At 46.8% G+C, this 17,653-nt stretch overlaps 1 protein-coding gene across 19 annotated transcripts in view; it reads right to left on the bottom strand.

The window, feature by feature from the left end:
• Window positions 1-17,653, bottom strand: part of Cacna1c (calcium voltage-gated channel subunit alpha1 C) — a 617,874-nt gene that overhangs the window by 546,834 nt on the left and 53,387 nt on the right. For all 19 annotated transcript variants that reach the window (XM_027951043.2, XM_027951042.2, XM_027951019.2 and 16 more), the window contains exons 2-3: window positions 11,615-11,939; window positions 7,340-7,445 (exon numbers count right to left, since the gene is read on the bottom strand). In XM_027951043.2, the coding sequence (XP_027806844.1) occupies window positions 7,340-7,445; window positions 11,615-11,939 (431 nt within the window). The remainder of the gene's footprint in view (window positions 1-7,339; window positions 7,446-11,614; window positions 11,940-17,653) is intronic.

Here is a 17,653-nt window from a genome sequence, read left to right as displayed (position 1 = left end):
TCTATTTTATATTCTAGAAAGAATTTCTTCAAATATATTTATGTGCCGAGGAGTTTGGTATATGAAAGGGTTCCATTACATAAGAAGTGAATTTTATATGGAGCATTTTTCCCCCCAGAATGAATAAAGATGGGTAAAAATGGAGCAAGAGGTGTCACCATATTTAGACTTCAAAGCATCACCTCTTCTCCCATCCATCAGCAAACACAGAGCAGACAATGCCTCCTCCTCTCTCTGAAATATTTAGTGGATAAACACTGAGTCAAACAATTGCCCCAGGCACCCTGAGGGTTTATGACCATTAGATTAGGCACAAGTCTATCCAGGAGCTTGCCATCCGATTTGAAATGTCATGTTCCTGATGAGGCAGAGCCGTGATCCTGGCTGGCCTCCTTTCCTGCTCTGGCCTGGCAATGTGCTCTGTCCTTTCTAATGATGGTGTTGGTGCAGGTGCTGGGGACAAGAGTTTTGTCTGTGATTTTGAACCTCTGCATTCTACACAGCAGCCATTCATCAAGAGGTGTTCTGAGGAACCCACTCCTACCCCCTCTGCCTGACCTAGGGAGTCACGGTGCACTTTAAACACCCAGGGAGGAAGCTGCAGCCTAGGTTAAGAACACAGCTGTGGAAACCACAATCCATCCACACACGCTGTCCTCACATCATGGCTACCTCTCACAGGGCAAAACATTTCCATTATCTGAGTTTCACATTCTCATCTAGAAAATGGGAAACAATTATATTCATTTCACAACATTATTGTGATGTTTAAAAGCATTAATGCACAACGCTTTTAGGAACTCAACTATAGGTGTTGCAGACTCATCAACTATGCCTGTTGCTACTGTGTTAAAAACCTGGAGATGGGGTTGAGGCTGGGACTGAGCAGTAGAGCACCTGCCTAACATGCCCAAGTCCCTGGTTTCCATCCCCAGCACCACAAAAATATAAAGGAGGCTTAGAGAAGTCTTATAATAACTTTACTTCGGTCAACTCAGAATTTACTGAGTTTATTTTGCAACAGAACCATTTTTTTATTTGTTTGTTTGAAAATACCGGCTAACATTGCTACATAATGTTTCATCTTTGAAACATGTTCACATCTGCCTCATCAGGTTCTCACAGCAACCCTACACACTCCAGAAAATAGAGAAAAGAGCCCAAGCTGGGGTTTCACACAGGCCTGAGTTCAAAGTCCAGCTGTGCCACTCACTCACTCACCAAGTCACTTTACTTCTTGGAGATTTCATTTCCTCATCTGAAATAAAAGGACAATGCCTAGCAGCCTGCATTCATTCACCTAGTCATTCACTCAACAGATATTTATCAAGAGCTGGACAGGTGCCTGATACTGGTCAAAACACTGGAGATACTGCCATGAATAAGATGGATAAATTCTCCACCCTCCAGGAAACAAATAAATATAGTACAGTTTATTTGGAGAGGGGTATTTAAAATAGTATATACAAAGCCCTGGCACCTAATGAGACTCAGTGAAGTCTCATTCATTTCACAACAGTGAAGGTATATTATGATTAAGCAGGTATTACTACTCTCACTGGCCAGAGGAGATGAAACAGAAGGTTAAGTGACTGACCAGGGCCACATAGTTCAGGTCTCTCTTCCTAGGTCAATGCCTGCAATCCTGGCTCCAGCGCAGCTTTAAGACACACGCTAGTCCTGGTTCCACTCAGACCAGATTATTTGGAATTCCTAAGGGGAGACCTCACTCAGTAGAGGCCCTTTCTCAATGCACTGATCCAAGCTAATTCTCTCACCCAAAAACAGTCTCTCTGTTTCTATCTTCAGCACCCTGTGGCCCCCTCATTGCTCAGCGCAGGAGAGGTTGTTTGTACATGATTCAGGAACTACGTGGCTTATTACCCGCGATCATCTATTAATATGTTTCATAACCCTAGTGTATCTGCAAAGTGTGTGTCTGGTGCATTAAGATGACACACACAAGATAGCAATAATAAACCCCATTTTTGTTATGATCATTATTGTTGATGCATGAAAGCCCCACAAAGACTTCTCACTCGCAGGCAAATGCGACAATAAAAGAAATCACAGCTCACTGCACAAAGAGGAGTGAAAGTCAAAGGGGCAGTTTTTTTAGTCACTTCTCAGAGCATGCCCCTCTCAGAGCTTGGGAGGGAGGACTCGATTCATGTCAGAACTTGAGGGTTCAAATGAGGGACCCCACATGTCTTCAACCCAGCATTGCCTAGGAATTGAGAGGAAGGGAGGTGACCTTGGCTTTACAGTGCCTCTGACATGCCCTGGATCCCTGAGCTAACTGGTTAGAAGGCAAAAAAAAAAAAAAAAGCCCTGTGAAGAATGCAATCCACACAGGCCCCCCAGAAAATAAAGATGAGCCACCCACAGACACACACCAATCCTGCTGGATTTGAGTTGCCAGGAAACAGAGATTTGGTGTCCTCTTGCACCCTTGTGAGACAAAAGCTATCCTGAAAGACATTGATCCTGATGTACCTACAGGGACCCCAGGAGGAGAGTGGCTTTCAGACTCTGGTCTGAGTTCTAAGGGACAGCATGCATTTGCCTGTGCCAGGCACAGCTCTACACATTTCACATATTAATCTTCACAACCAGGTTATGGTGCTATCTTGCCTCAATTTCACAGTGATACATTAGTACGTCTGACGTCCCAAGTTTCTTCCCAGTCTAGCTCCAGCCCCTGGGCAAGACAACTCTCCTCTCACAGCCCCCAAACCATTGCTTTTCTGGCCTCTTCCCTTCTCCCCGCCTCCACCAAAAGCCTGGCTCTTGCTACATAAAGTACATAACATTGTTCTTTGCATAAGGTCAAATGCCAGATATATTCTCTTAATATTCCAACGCAAGCCAAGTCTTTGTGGACTTCAGGATTTGCAGAGAACTGGGTGTTTTCCATGCACGATAGGTTCTCTCTGCTGGCAGAGGCTATTCAACAGGCACATACAATTTACCTACCGAGCAACAGCTATTGACAGAACAAGTTTACCATTGCCATATTGTAAATGATGGCTTATGGAGTAGCTGGCATTGCCAGTGCTAGGTCTGTGAATAATCCAGAAGAGAACTTCATGTCACAGACCAGCTCAGGTTTCAGTATGCTTCACTAGCTTGATGAAAAGATAACGAAGATAATGGATTTGGGAGCAGAAGTATGTATTAGATGGTGCATAAGACTTTTATTTAAATAATGAGAGAAAGATCTTAAAAATAAAACTCTATTCTGGAATACTTTTCAACTCTTGAAAAGGAAAGAAAGCAAAGCGTTAGAAAAATGAAGTAGGGATTAAATGCAGCGGGTGGGAGAAAGCAAAGAGTCCAGGAAAGAATGGAAGGGAACTGATGGATTTGTGAGAGAAACTGAGAGCAGGAGCAAGCATAGATGTGCATTTGCAAATCCTGTGACGGGCAAGCGTGCTTTGCTAAATAGACTGCTCTTCAACCCAATAGAGTGGGAAACCTCTTGGCAGTTGACGTATGTCATCTTTCTGTTTGGATCCTAGAAAGAGCTTGTGGGTAGATAGAGCAGACTGTGGAGAGAGCTGAAGGTGGATCCACTCAGACTATGGAGAACATTCTAGATCACTGCTTTCAAACAGCAGTGCATAGGCCCCTGCATCTGAACCACCAGGGGAGCTTGTGCCAAACACCGGGACCTACTCCAGATTCATGGCATCAGACTCTCTGGGTCAGGACTGGGAACATGCATGTGACCCAGTTCACCACAGGATTTTCATGCCTCAGAGTCTGAGAACCACTGATACAGGTGCATCACTGTCTCTCTTTTGTTATTGCTCAGAGCAGGACTCTATTAATTCTTTATTAAAATAAGAAAAAAGAAGGGCCAGTGTTGTGGCTCTATGGTAGAGCTCTTGCCTAGCATGCTTGAGGCACTGGGTTCGATCCCTGACACCACATAAAAATAAATAAACAAATAAAATAAAGGTATATGTCCATCTACAACTAAAAAAAAATTAAGAAGAAAAAGGTATGACACTAACGGGGAAATTCTCAAGTTTCATTTTGGAAGTACTAGATCATTTAAGGAGTCAGTCCGGGATGACTAGTGGAATATTTCAGGCATCAGCACACAGTCATTACGTACCTATGATTTCCTAGCCCAGGAAAGGCTACACAGTCAGATCAACAGCCTCTTCAAAGCTCAGCACACTCCTCAAAGTCAGATTGTCAGCCTTGAGTTGCCATCAAGTCCAGCTTTTGACCTACTGACTGGTCCCCTCTTTCATATTTTTAAATTGTTTCCTTAGCTTCCAAGACTTCACTCTCTGAAATTCCCCCTCCTACTTCTCAGGCCAAATTGTCCCCATATCCTTTCTTGGGTCTTTCTTCTCCACCCTCTCTGTAAACACTGCTCTCCAGGGCCCAGCTTGGCCTTCAGCTCCCCCTGCCCTCGGCCCTATGGCAGGTGCTCTGGTCCATGCCCACGGCCTCTCCCTCTCCCCATTCTCTCATTACCCGCTAGTCTACAACCTCATCCAAAACTGTCTCCCGAGCTCCACGCCTGCCAACTACCCGTTGGACATCACCATCATACACACCAGGGGCTCCTCACCTAACAAATCCCCAGTCATATCCATAATGCCTTGACTCTTAAATGTGACCTTCCCCTGAAGTCCTTCTCCTTGATAATGCCACCTGGCCACCCATGTCACCATGCTGGGACTCAGCCCTCTCCTTTGCCCACAGTACTGGGCTGGTCACAAGTGCAGGCAAGTTCACCTTCTAAATCCACCACCCTCTCCGTCCCTATTGTCACTAACATCTGAACTTTGGCAAAGTTTCCTTTTTTCTTCACATTGAGGCTCCAACTGAGCTGCTCAGCCCTTCTTGCTATAAGAGTTCTCTCCTGCTCTTCAGGGGCTCCTCATCATTGGAAGTTAAATCCAGCTATTGGCATGGACTATGAAGCCACCATCACCTGGCTCTTCTCCTTCATTCAAAATCAGCACCCCATCATTCAGAGTATGACCACAGGTCCTTTGCACATGTGCATACTCCAGCCCAAAAACATCTCTTTGGGCCTGGAAATCACCTCTTGTAAGACCTTTCACTATTTGCAAACATTTTCTTATGTTTATCTTTCCTATCAGTCACAGACAGGGTCTACATCTGGACATATTCCAAATCCAGTACCCAGCTCCAGGTGTGAATGCTTGCCAAGTGACTGCACAAGCATATGGTAGAGCAGCAGAGGAAGAGACTGAAGGGAGAATCTCAGGCCGTCATGAAGGTCCAGGCAAAAGGTGAATCAGGTTTGGGTTGGGATGAGGACAGTGAAGATGACAGCAGTAATAAGACCCACACTCACAGTGCCCAGTGCTCAGCCCTGGTCCAGAGCTGATGTGGACTTTTTCTTTTTTGTTGGTTTTCTGGGTGGATTTCTGAATCCTGCTTGGCTACTGCCACCATGCAGTCCATGGCACTGGCAACCCCAGAGAAGGTATGACCCCATGGAATTCAGAGAGTGATGAGTCAAATCCACAGTTTTATTGAGATGTCATTCACATAAAAACCCCCATCCTAAGTCACTGATTCAATGATTTTGTGCGAAGTTCTAGTTTTAGAACACGTCCATTGCTCACTGGTAGGATTTAAGAGAAACTATAATATGTCCAGCATCTTCTATGCCCAGCCACCTCCAGAATAAGTCCAACCTTGACCCCTGGTTCCCTCCCACAGCCCCTCCACCTCCTGGAGGCACAAGGTTGACAGGTCTCGGTCAGCCCAGGGCTTCTCTCTGGGCAACCTCCCAAGTGGTCCTACTAATCCTCCTGGGAGCTGTGGGATGAGGGGGCCATTACATGACCATCTCTGAGACCTAAGATAAACCAAACTCCTCTGCCCACAAAGTACCCCAAAACTTCACTGGCATAAAAACAAGACCTGGATTCTATTTGTAACCAGGCCTCTTTTTGAAATTGCAGATTAAGTGTTATGCTGCAGAGGGATTCTGGAAGGACCATGGGAGGGGAGGGAGGTGGACACAGAGAAGAAACAGAACAAACAGAAGGAGCTCCTGCTTTGGGGAGACTGTTCAGCTTGTTCTTATTTTGACATGGGGACAATTTCTTGCCTGTTAAGAGACAAGGTCATGCCTCAGATGGCTGCACGGACTGCCACTGATGGTCTGTCATGTCATCACTCGGCACTCACTGCCCAGCTCAGGAACCTTTGGAACGTGTCCTTACCACGCAACCCCACACCCATCCAGAAGCCCGGCAGCCCCCCACACACTGAATGCCCTAACCCATATGGGTCTGCAACTAGCTGCAAAAGCATGCATCAAATTTACTTTCCAAAGGGGCCAAGGGATATGTCAAAGGTTCTAAGACAAAAGAACCATCCCCCGGATAGCATCAGCAGACAGTAACGATGGAAAGGAGACTCTATAACCCTCCTGATTCTTCTGAAAGCAATCGCATCCGACAGTCCAGTCTCAGTCACTTGAGGAAGGTGCTGGCAACAGGGGAAAGATGGTGGCTTTGGTGACCAAACACTGCTTTGGGGGACTCATATGAAAAGTTATGCTGTCTTTGCAAGGGGAGAGAGACAATACTGTTCTACATGCCCATCACAGAGGCATCCCAAAGTGGCCCAGTTTCACCAACCACATTCCAGAGCGCTTTTCCTCACATGCCCAGACGGAGAAAAGGCCTTTGTAATGACTTCGTGCTCAGCCAAAAGTAAACACACTCTCCACTTTTTCCATGGACAAATCCTAACCCCAAATTGCCAGCACTGGCCTCTCCACAATCCAAATGGAAAGCCTCCTTTCCCAAGAAAATAAAACCTTTTTAACTCAATAATACATCTTGGCTGCAAAAGCAAACTTTCCTGAAAGCTTCCTAGAAATTATTTATCATGCAATCACGCAGCCAGGCTGCAGATCGCCTGAGCAAATCCTACCAATAGGACAAAGGCACTCAAAATACATAGGACAAATGATCCAGGAATAAATGCTCACTCCAGCACACCTGCACTTGCAACTTAGGCAGCACATTTTATAACTCACACAGGATCCGCCACACACATACACACACACGCACACACACACACGCACACACACACACACACACACAGAGTTCGCTGCCTCCTAATTGGAATATTCTTTCTGAAAACAGGCTGTGATAAGACAGGTGCTGATTTGAATAAAGAGCAAAATGGCATTCCAGATCTGAGCTCGGCAGCGCTTTGGTACATGTCAAACGCACATCTCACTCCTCTCGCACATTCCAACTCGAATCCATGTGATCCAACTTCAGTTCTCCACAGAGTAGTAAGAAACGACTTGAGGACTTACCAGGTTGGAATTGGTGGCATTGGAATCATCTTCTGGAAAGGGAATATAGATTGCTAAGGCCACACAATTGGCAAAAATAGTCAGTAAAATAATTATTTCAAATGGTCTGAGGAAGGGAGTTAAGGAAGTTAACGCTGCAGCGAGCCCAAGTGAAACAAATATACATCTCTCTATTTTTTTTTAAATGAATCAAAGATTGGTAAGAATTTTGTTTAAACAATGCATTCCAAGCCCCTTGTATTCTGAAAAGAAACATATGCCTTTTTAAGTGCTTCTAGTGGGGCCCCGCCAAAATTTTTCCTAATATGTCAAAAGCAGTGGAGGCCAGTCGCGTGCCAGAGTAAACACAGATTTCTAAAAACTTTTTTCCCCTTCTTTTATTTATTTAGATTGCATTTGACTTCATTTTCCCTCATGTGGACTTGGAGTGGCTTTTACAGGCTGTACCTGCCCCAGGCAGGGCTCCCTGGATCCCCGTTTCCACGTGGCTTCTGCGCTGCCACCAGGAGACCCAATCGCACCTGGGAACGACAGCAGTGGAGTGGGATTTTAAGACAAAGTGACATTTCATGGTTTTCATTAAAATCTGGAGAATTTATTTTTTAATCTTTGAAAGTGAAAAGTGGTTTTCTTCCTCCCCTCTCCCCCTCCCCCTCCTTCTCCTTCTTCTCCTCTTTCATTTTCTGACAGATTCCAGAGAACCTAAAGCCCGTCTGGGGTGAGGGGCTCAGGACCCCCCAGAGTGTGGCAGGATGTGTGCTGCGTGTTTAAAGAAGGGCAGCCATCTCCCCTTTAGGGACACCCCTGGTTCTGCAGAGGTCCTGCCTCCGGTAAGCAAGGCTCCAGTTGCTGGTCCTCCCAACTTCTCCATCGATGGTGCTGGTCTCTAGAGGGACAACCCAGAGTTCACTCACCAGTAACAGAACACACTGAGGTTCCCAGTCCCTGACTTCTTCATCAAAACACAGGACCCTCTAGAGACAAATGAGCTAATGGGATAATACCCTTCCAATGAGCCCACCCCACCACACCCAACCCAAGGCCAGAAAAGGAAGCTCCACAGGAAGGGCCCAACTTGTGCTCTTCTATCTCCACTCCTACCAGCCCGGTCCCTTCTGCCAACTTTCAGCCTCATTCAGAGTCTAACAGGAGAAAGAGAAGGGGATGGAAATCGTTGGGTGAAAGAACCAGTTTAATTCTCCCAGGGAAATCTCTACTCACAAAGGTAACAAATTTTGAAGTAGGAAAAGACCTTAGAAATGATCTGGTCCAAACCTTGAGGCCCAGAGAGCCCAAGAAACTTTCCCAAGGTTCCCTAACAGATTAATGACCAGGCAGGACTAGAACCCATATTTCCTGCCCACCAGTGCAGTACTCACCCCCGTCACACACAGCCTTCTGACTGTGTACCCAGGCAGCACTGGACCAGGGTCACAGAATGCTGGAAGTGGGAGGAATCTCAGTGATTATCTGGTGGCAGAACCCCTCAGCCCCAAAGGAGAGCTCAGGGTCCATTTAGCCAGCACGCCTCCTTCAAGGTGCCTATTTTTTTTTTTTTTGCATGTGTGCCTTGATATTAAAAGGTGGCATGCAGTAGACCTGTCCAACTTCCCCACTTTACAGATGTGGACAGTAAAACAACTGTTTGAGATTCCAACCTGGCAATGAACAGAGCCAGGGCCAGAACCCAGACCCACTCACTAATCTCTTACCTCATGCTGCCCTTGAGTTGACCAAGGACTCAGTGGTGATATTGGGGGTGCAGATGCCAGGGTGGGTATAGTGACAGTGAGAACAGGAGCTAACATTTATCGAGAGCCTACTCCATGCTAGGCACTGGTCTAACTGCACCACACAAACACCCAGCATAGAAAGTACAGCTATCACTCCCATTGTTAAGGGAGGAAACGGAGGCACAGAAAGGTACATGTTAACTTGTCCAAAGTCACAGAGCTGGTGGTAGAATGGGATCTAGTCTGGCTCTAGACTCTGAATTTGTGAGGGCTCCTCTACACTGATCTCGCCTGTGTTACCCTAGAGCATTTTCATGACGTCAGTTCCTCCAGCTCTCCTACTGCAGCACCTCTTCCTGCCCAAACCCTTTCCCACCTGCTTAGGAGAGTGACACTCGCCCTAGGGGCTGGTCAGTTTCATTCTCATCATCTGCTACCCTGTGCTCTTCCCTCCAGGACATGAGCTCAAGAAGTCAGCTGAGCCAGACTTCCTATGCCTCCATTCATCTAATGTAACTGGCTGCCTCCACCCCCGTGGGGATACCTGAGCTTGGGATGTTTCGAGTGCTACCAGTTCTACCTCCTGCCCCTGCTCAGGCTATCCATCCATCGTGTTATGCTAAGAGCATTGGCTAATGTCAGAAATGAGGCTGTGTAAAGAAACCAATCAGGAAGATAAGAAGAGCCATCAGCCGAAAAGCAGAGGAGAACCCAGGTAAGCCCTGGATACACTGCATGTCACCCTGGGAGGACCAGGTCATTTTTTAAACTGCATTCTTAATGACAGTATCAGATTTCACCTTTTCCTAGCTCCTTATCTGTCCAGCTATCCTTCCTCGGCAGTCTAGGAACGCCACCCATGAAGCAGAAAGGCCCACATCGCCTCCTCCAGGTGGGAAGCACATTCCCCAGGGAGGGTGACTGCCACACAGTGAATGTTCAGGCTGCTGTCCGAGGTCCCGCTATGTCCCAACAGAGCTGGACTGCACCCCCTGAACATCCACCCAGGTACTCATCTAGTCCCCACCTGTGCCTGACCTGCAGGGGCCCTCATTTCTTCCACTCCATGGTTCTGCCTCAAGCAGCTTTGGAAGCAGCCTATGGCTGACCACACCCACCTCCCATTCACTCATCATACTACATCGCTCAGGTCTGACCTGGCAATTCTGCAGCAGCCCCTTCATTTAAATTCTCTTGAAGTTACTTTTTACTTGAGAGGCTTAAGCATGCATAGAATTAATACTGCTTACTCTAAAGAACTTTCTTTTATCCCCAGATCACCTTCTTCTAACTTCTGACCATTACCCAAGATTTTTAAATCTTTCCCTAAAAACTTACTAATGAAACCTAACACCCCTATCCTGGGCATTGAGAAATATGGTAGTCCTATCCAAACAAATTCTTACTGCAAAAATGCCAAATATTAAGACCCAGCATACCACCAGGGGGGAAAAAAAAGACCCAGGGTTCAAATCCCATCTGATACTAAGCATATGACCCTGGAGAATCTTTCACATGGGATTCATTTCATCACTAGGGAAAATCAGGGGTAGACCTATAAATCTTTAAGATTTTTTTCTAATCTCCATGACTCTATGACACTTCGATATTAGGGGCCTTGCAATTCTATGGTGACATGCCTTGGAGCTATGTTCTCTGAAGAACCCATTCATTGGTTTCTATGTGTACAGAAGGGCTCTGTGTTTTAAACTCCAGACCAGTGTTCCCAACTGTAACTACTTTAGAATCACCTGGAGAATTTTTTTTAAGAATGCCTGGGTAAAGCTCAGGCATCTAAAGTTTGCTAAAACTTTCTACAGAATTCTAACATGCTATCAAGGCTGAGAGCCACTGCTCCCAGGCCCTGGAGCCAAGAAACCGGGCTGTTGATGGCTACATTCTTATATCTCCTGGGCTGCTTCATCCTTGAGAGAGGTGAGGTCATGAAACTATCCTAGTACAGTAACAAAGGAGGGAACAAAGGTTGTGAAGTAGCCCATGATGACTATTAACACAATCACCTGAGTGGATCCCCAGGCAAGCTGAGCCATGTAAGTGCTTCAGATATGGGATTTTTTGGATTTGGGAATATTTGCATTCACATAATGAGAAAGTATGGGAAGGGGATCCAAGTCTAAACACAAAATTCATCTATGATTCACATGTATCTCATACACATAGTGTGAAGGTAATTTTATACAGTGTTTTTACTGAGCCTGTATTTGAACTACTATCCATCATATGAAGAAGATGTGGAAGCTTCTACTTGGAGCAATTCAGATTTCAGATTTTGGATTAGGGACGTTAGAGCCATATGTGGGGGGAAAAATTAAAACCTAGGCATCGTGAGCCCTGTCCCCAGGATCCTGATTCATTGAGTCTAGGACAGGGCCTCTAACTGTGTTTTCACAGGCCTCACTGATGCAGACCCACAAACCAGCTGTAGGCACAGCACCATCTACAGAGGCTGCTGCCTGGTAAGCCCCAGAGGGCTGGCCTCTAGGACACAAGTCCCACAAGCACCCTTCCCGGGCCAAAGCACAAAGGATATTTCCATTCGACGATGCTTATACATGCTCTCCGGATGGGGTTCTTCAGGGTCAGACAGAGCAGGGCACGGGGTGGCCGCGTGGCAGTTGTGCCACCCTGTTTTTTGGGTTTCCCATACTGCTGCCGTTTCCGCTGCGTGGAGCTGACTGTGGAGATGGTCGCATTGCCAGCACTGCCCATCAGCTTGGCCTGCCGGGCTGCATCAATGGCTGCTTGCCAAGACAGGGCTGCCCCTGGGGTAGGGATGTGCTCAGGGGCAAGCCCCGCAGCTGCGTTGGCATTCATGTTGGCTGAGCGCGGGCTCCCATAGTTGGAACCTGCAGCAAAAGAGGAAAGAGGACAACAGTCACTAGAGGGAAAATAAGTGCACCTGGGACACAGATTCACATTTTTAAAAAAATTTCATTTCAAGCTATTGCATAAAATTGGGAGGTGACACATGAAAACACTAGTGTGATGTGCTAAGAAACCACCAGGAAATTGGTTCTAGGCTAAGTTTGGTCTAGTTCAGTTGGGTGACCTTGGACAGGTGGCTCCCTTCCCTGATCTCACCGCCTCATTTGAGGCAGACAAGAGACGTGCCTACCTCAGAATTCGTGAACCTCAGCAGCACTGTACTAGTTAGGAAAGGAGGGTGCATTGGAAGATAGAACACGATGCAATGCATAAATTCCAACACATTTGTAAGAACAACTCACAAACAAAAGGATATTCTTCAAACAGAACAGAATGGTTGTTTAAGGGAGGTGAGGAAGAAAATCAGAGTAAGATGTGGGGATAAGAAGGAATAAAGAATGAATGCATGAGTGAGTGAGCATCATATAAATTCATAACAAATATGCATTGAAGAATGTAATTCACTTAGCTCTCTGCACCTGAGTTCCAGAACCAAAACTAAATACAATAAAACGAGGGGACTGAACTCAAGTTAAGTTCACATCCAGTGCTACAGCTTAGATCTTAAATGTCCCCCAAAGACCTCTGTGTTAAAGGCTTGGCCTTCAGGGAGATGTTACTGGGGGTTGTGGATCCTTTGAGGTAGGGCCTAACAGGAGGTCTTTGGGTCACTGGGGGCATGCCCTTGAAGGGGACTCTGGGACCCTAGTCTCTTCCTCTTCCCTTTTGATTCCTCGGTGGGATGAGTAGTTTTGCTCTGCCACATGTTCCTGCCCTGATGTGCTGCCTCACCATAGGCCCAAAGCAACAGGACCAATTTATTGTTAACTGAAGCCTCCAAACCCATGAGCCCAAACAAATCTCTTCTCTCCATAAGATGATTATATCAGGTATCTGTCACAGAGATGGAAATTGCAAATCCAGGCCCCCAAAGCATCTGACTTAAGTTTGGCACAGGTGGGAGAGGGAGGGGAGCTTGATGGTTTAAATTATAGGCAAATCCCTTGACATCTGACATCTCTCACAGAGAAAGAAGGTCTAGGACCTCTCCTCTTGAAATGAGTTGCCCTTTTCTGACTTTTTCCACTAATAAAGTACAGCAGAAGAGACACTATGGGATTTCCAAGCTCAAAACGGCCAAGTTGCCTAGACCTGAGTTTCTCAGGATGGATAGCTGAAGGAAAGCAAAAGCCACCATACTGTGAGGAAGCCTACTAGCTGCATGGAGAGACCATGTGGAAAGAGAGAGTCCAGATAAGCCTACAGCTGCTGTAGTCACCAACTGCACTTCAAGAGGGACCCCAAGCCAGAACAGTGCCAAATGAGGAACTTCCAGAATTTCTGACCCATAACAACTGAGAGATAACAAGATGCTTGCTATTGTAAGCCACTTTGCTTTGGGGTGATTTATTATATAGCATTTGACATCTGAGGAGGGGAGCTATGTGGCATGGTCAACAGGATGGAGTAGAGAGTACTGTCCAGGAGAAACTCTTGATAGGAGCCAGCAAAATCCAGAGGGCCCTACCTAAGAAGAGATGGCTACACTGCTCTGGTTTAAAGGTACCAAAGCCTTCAAGAAAGTCCCTAAGACACCACATACGCATGACACTCTCTAGTCTGTTAGGAAAGATGCCTTACCCTAGAATCTGTAAGGTTTGCCAAATAATCAGCTCACCCTGGACCCAAACGTGTGCCTCCCAGAACAGATGTTCGACCTTGATATTTGTAATGCTGGTGAGCTGACCTAGTGCAGTGAGATCAACAAAAGCCTCAGAGAATGGAATGCTACCATGAAAGGTGAATCTGGCATGTGGATACCACTTCAATTGCTTGGAGACAGTGGCGGAACAGCCAGACCAATTTCACATACATCAATTGAGTCCTCCCACAGTGACCTTCTCTGCTCAGTGTACACAGGTCCTCCCAAGGCAGCTGCTGGGCACAGAATGAACTACATTGTTGAACCCCTTCCCTCTCCTCACCTGGGGCTCCTCAGTATACAGGTGGAAACGTAGTGCCTCTCCCAATCATCTCCCCAGCTCTTGGCTTGTGCTGGTCCTTCTATATTTGGACTCCAAGATAACTTTGCTCCCAGGGTGACCTGCTTCCTAGAACCTACCATCACCACGACTACTCTTGACTCCCACAGGAGCCTGTTAAGGGCACTTGGCCCAGCTTGGCCAGTGTTTTGGTTAAACTTCTAGATTGAGAAGGGCCTAGAAATTAACAAAGCACACTTCTAGGTGAGTCTGTGAAGGTGTTTCCAGAGACACTTGGCATAAAGGTCAGCCAACTGAGGGGGAAGACCTGCCCTGAATGGCAGCACCATCCAATAGGCCCAGATGGAACAAAAAACAGACAAGAAGGGGCAAGTGCATGCACATGCACACTCAGCTTTTCTTGAGCAGTAGGTTTACTGCTGCTGCCATTAACATAGACATCAAACTCCAAGTTCTTCACCCTCTCACTGTGAACTTGCACCAGCAAATCTCCAGGGGCATTCCAAACCTTCAGCCTGGGACTGGGGCCTTCCTTATCTGGTCCCCCTTGTTCTGCACGTCCACCTTTTAGACTGAGCAACTACTGGTTTCTCCATTTCTCCAATCTGCACATGGCCAGACTGATTATGTAAGCCACACTAAAAAAAAAAATCCCCTCTAATAATTGCATGTACATTCTATTTGTTCTGTTCCTCTGGAGAGCCCTAATACAACAGACAGAATATTTTCACCCTACAGAGTCCATCCCAGAGAGAGAACTCAGGATCATGGGATTCTTGCATCCAGCCATGCCAGAAGTTAGCCCTACTTTGAGGGACAGGAGGTGAAACAGGTGTGACTCTGGAAGCTGGCTTCCACCAAAGCTACACCTCAAGGTCGGCATAGCCACTCTTACTTTAAGTCATTTCCCCACACTCACTGTGATAATTAAGTTATTTAGGAACTCATCTATGTTGGGTTTCTGCCTCATGCAACCAAGAAAGACCTAATATGCTTACTCAGTGCCCAAAACGTGTACCCAACTGAGCTGTCATTTCTGAGAGATTCCATAGTCTATGTCCTCTCCATCATAAGAGGGAGAGACAATGAGCTTCAACACTTACGCCAATTGACTGACATCATTGTCCAAATGCTGTACTTACAGGATTCTGAGACTTTCCTGAGCAAGACAAGAAATCACATCATGATAGATCAGTGATGCCTATCATGGCACAAGGGGTAGGGAATGGTAAATACACAGGTGCCACGTACTTACCACCCCAGCTTGACCCCAAGATGAGCACATCAGGTCTCCCTGGGTACCAGCTCATCAGCTATACTACTGTCGTCCATTCTGTTGCATTAGAGCCCCCACCCCGCTCTCCAGGGCCTAGAAAACTGCCTCCTTACTGAACCGAAGTCATGGCCGCATTCTCAATGTGACACGGATTCCCACCTCACCACTGATTCCCTTTGCCCTCCTCCTTTTCTCTGCCCCACTGGCTCCAAGCAGCTGCTGCATCCTAGGGGTAAAGTATATTAACCAGAATATCAGGCTCATGGAGAGCGCAGCACTTCTGTGTGCTGAGAAGTCTCCTTGGCCACATAGCTTGTCCCAGTCTTCCCCGTGCTCACTGTATGGATCCCTAGCCTAATGTGAGGAAGGCCTCAAGAAAGCTTACCTTTCTTATAAGACCCCAGAGGGAAAAAATTCAAAGAGTCGATTTGAATTAATAAAGGCACCTGAAGCACAAGAACCGCTTTAATAAGCAGCAAGATGAGTATCTCCACTTAACACATAAGAAAACAAAGGAGCATATGACTCACTAAAGGTCACAAAATGAGACAATGGAAGATTTCTGCAGCACACAGGACTCAGTGAGCTGCCAGACTATACTCCCGCCTCCTCAGATCTCTCTGTCACACAGACACACACACACACTCCACATGCATACACACGTGTGTGCTCACATGCACGGTGACAAACAGAGCACACACCTCTTCTGGGTTTTGTGGGCTTTGGGATGGAACAGGCTGCATTCCTAAAAACATCCTTAAACTTAAAAGGATCTTCATAGGACAGTGTCCACTACACCATCAGCCTCCTTGGGAACCCTCTGGGGTGATTATAGGCACCTCCAGGGTGAATGACAATAGAAAGTGTCCTGCTTATGCATCAGAGTGACCAAGTCCAAAGTAGCCCAATCTTCCATCTTCTGTGGTTCCCCAGAGAGGGCTGGAACTCTAGTTTTGCTCCATTCAATCTGTGATAAATCATTTTTCCTTCCTGGACTCTCTTTGGCAATGACAAAATTTAATAGAGTCTATTTTGGTTCCTGGACTAACTCTTCTTCCCTCACACATATAAAAGCAGCCCTGTCCCCTGCTTTCAGCCTTCCAGACCCCACTTCTCTACATATGACAAGACCTCACACTTCCCCTGAGGTGAGTGTCCTCCAACCCTCACCTTGGCCCTTCCCTGGCTTGTCTTTATCTCCCTCTCATCTCAGCTGCCAGTTCCAAACACCATGCAATCCCAGGAACGTCAGGACAACACTTGAGAAAAGGGCAGGAGGCAATAGGCCTGAGAACACATCTATTGCCCTGTTAAGGCTGTATGTGGGTGCATCCTTCACCCTGATCCCTTACCATGAGACAGAGGCGTCCATGAGCAAGATGGTGGCTGCCTCCACAGAGCCAGGAGGCAGTTCTGAACACCAGGTCTTGGTAAGCTGACTTCTGAGCACCCCCAGCCTGCACTCCATGGGGAACCTTATTTATATTGTGAACTGTTCCCAGAACACAAGGATCTCTCTGGAGCATACCATCTGGAGAAAGCACATATGAATAGGCCCATGGGGAAAAGTGGAATGTCAACTTCTCCCTAGCCAGAGGACAAAAAAACAACCAGTATTTTGGTCCAGGCAGTCCAGAGCACAGCTACAGCCCTGTGACATGATTAAGGGCACTGCCACAGTAAACTCAGAACCATACACAGGTGAGACAGGTCTGGCCTGTCAGGGCTAGCCTCTGTGAAGGCTGAACTCCAAGCTCAGCTTGGCCTTCCCTCCTCCAAGTCATTTTCCCACCCACCATGATGATTCCCCAACGAGACCTGAGGCCCTAGGAGTATCTCCAGATCACCCACAACAAGTGGCATAACCATCCAAGAATCCCAGCAGTGGGGAACCTCCATCTCTGGCACAAGGGTTTTGAATCCCGAGTAGCGCTGTGAAGGTAGGGCAGACAGCATTGTGTCCCTGATAGCTCTTGTTAGCACAAAATCACCACCCAATGCAAAGAGACCAATTTTCAAATTATAAAGCTGATTCAAAGCTTTGTCTCCTGGCTGCCAGCTGAAAAAATGCCACCATTTAAGTCTGCTCTGGCTCCTGCCTTCGTAGGCTATTTCCACTGATGCTCTCATCCCCAAACGAGCCCAACGGGCGACTTAGTAGATCAGGTCACATATACATAGGTAGGTGCCACACAGCAGTGATCTTTTTTCCAAACATTAGAAAATGACTCCCACCTGTCATTGGCTTGACACCCCTAAAAAGACAGCAGCAGCTCCCCCCTCCTGCATACAGGTGCTGCTGCTTCTCAGAGAGACCAGGACAAGGACAAGACCCCCAAAAGAACTGGTCAGGATC

The sequence above is a fragment of the Marmota flaviventris genome, chromosome 3 (assembly GCF_047511675.1).
Source record: "Marmota flaviventris isolate mMarFla1 chromosome 3, mMarFla1.hap1, whole genome shotgun sequence".
Classification (NCBI taxonomy): domain Eukaryota; kingdom Metazoa; phylum Chordata; class Mammalia; order Rodentia; family Sciuridae; genus Marmota; species Marmota flaviventris.
The sequence above is the reverse complement of the archived record's forward strand: the minus strand, read 5'-3'. Positions and strand labels throughout refer to the sequence as shown.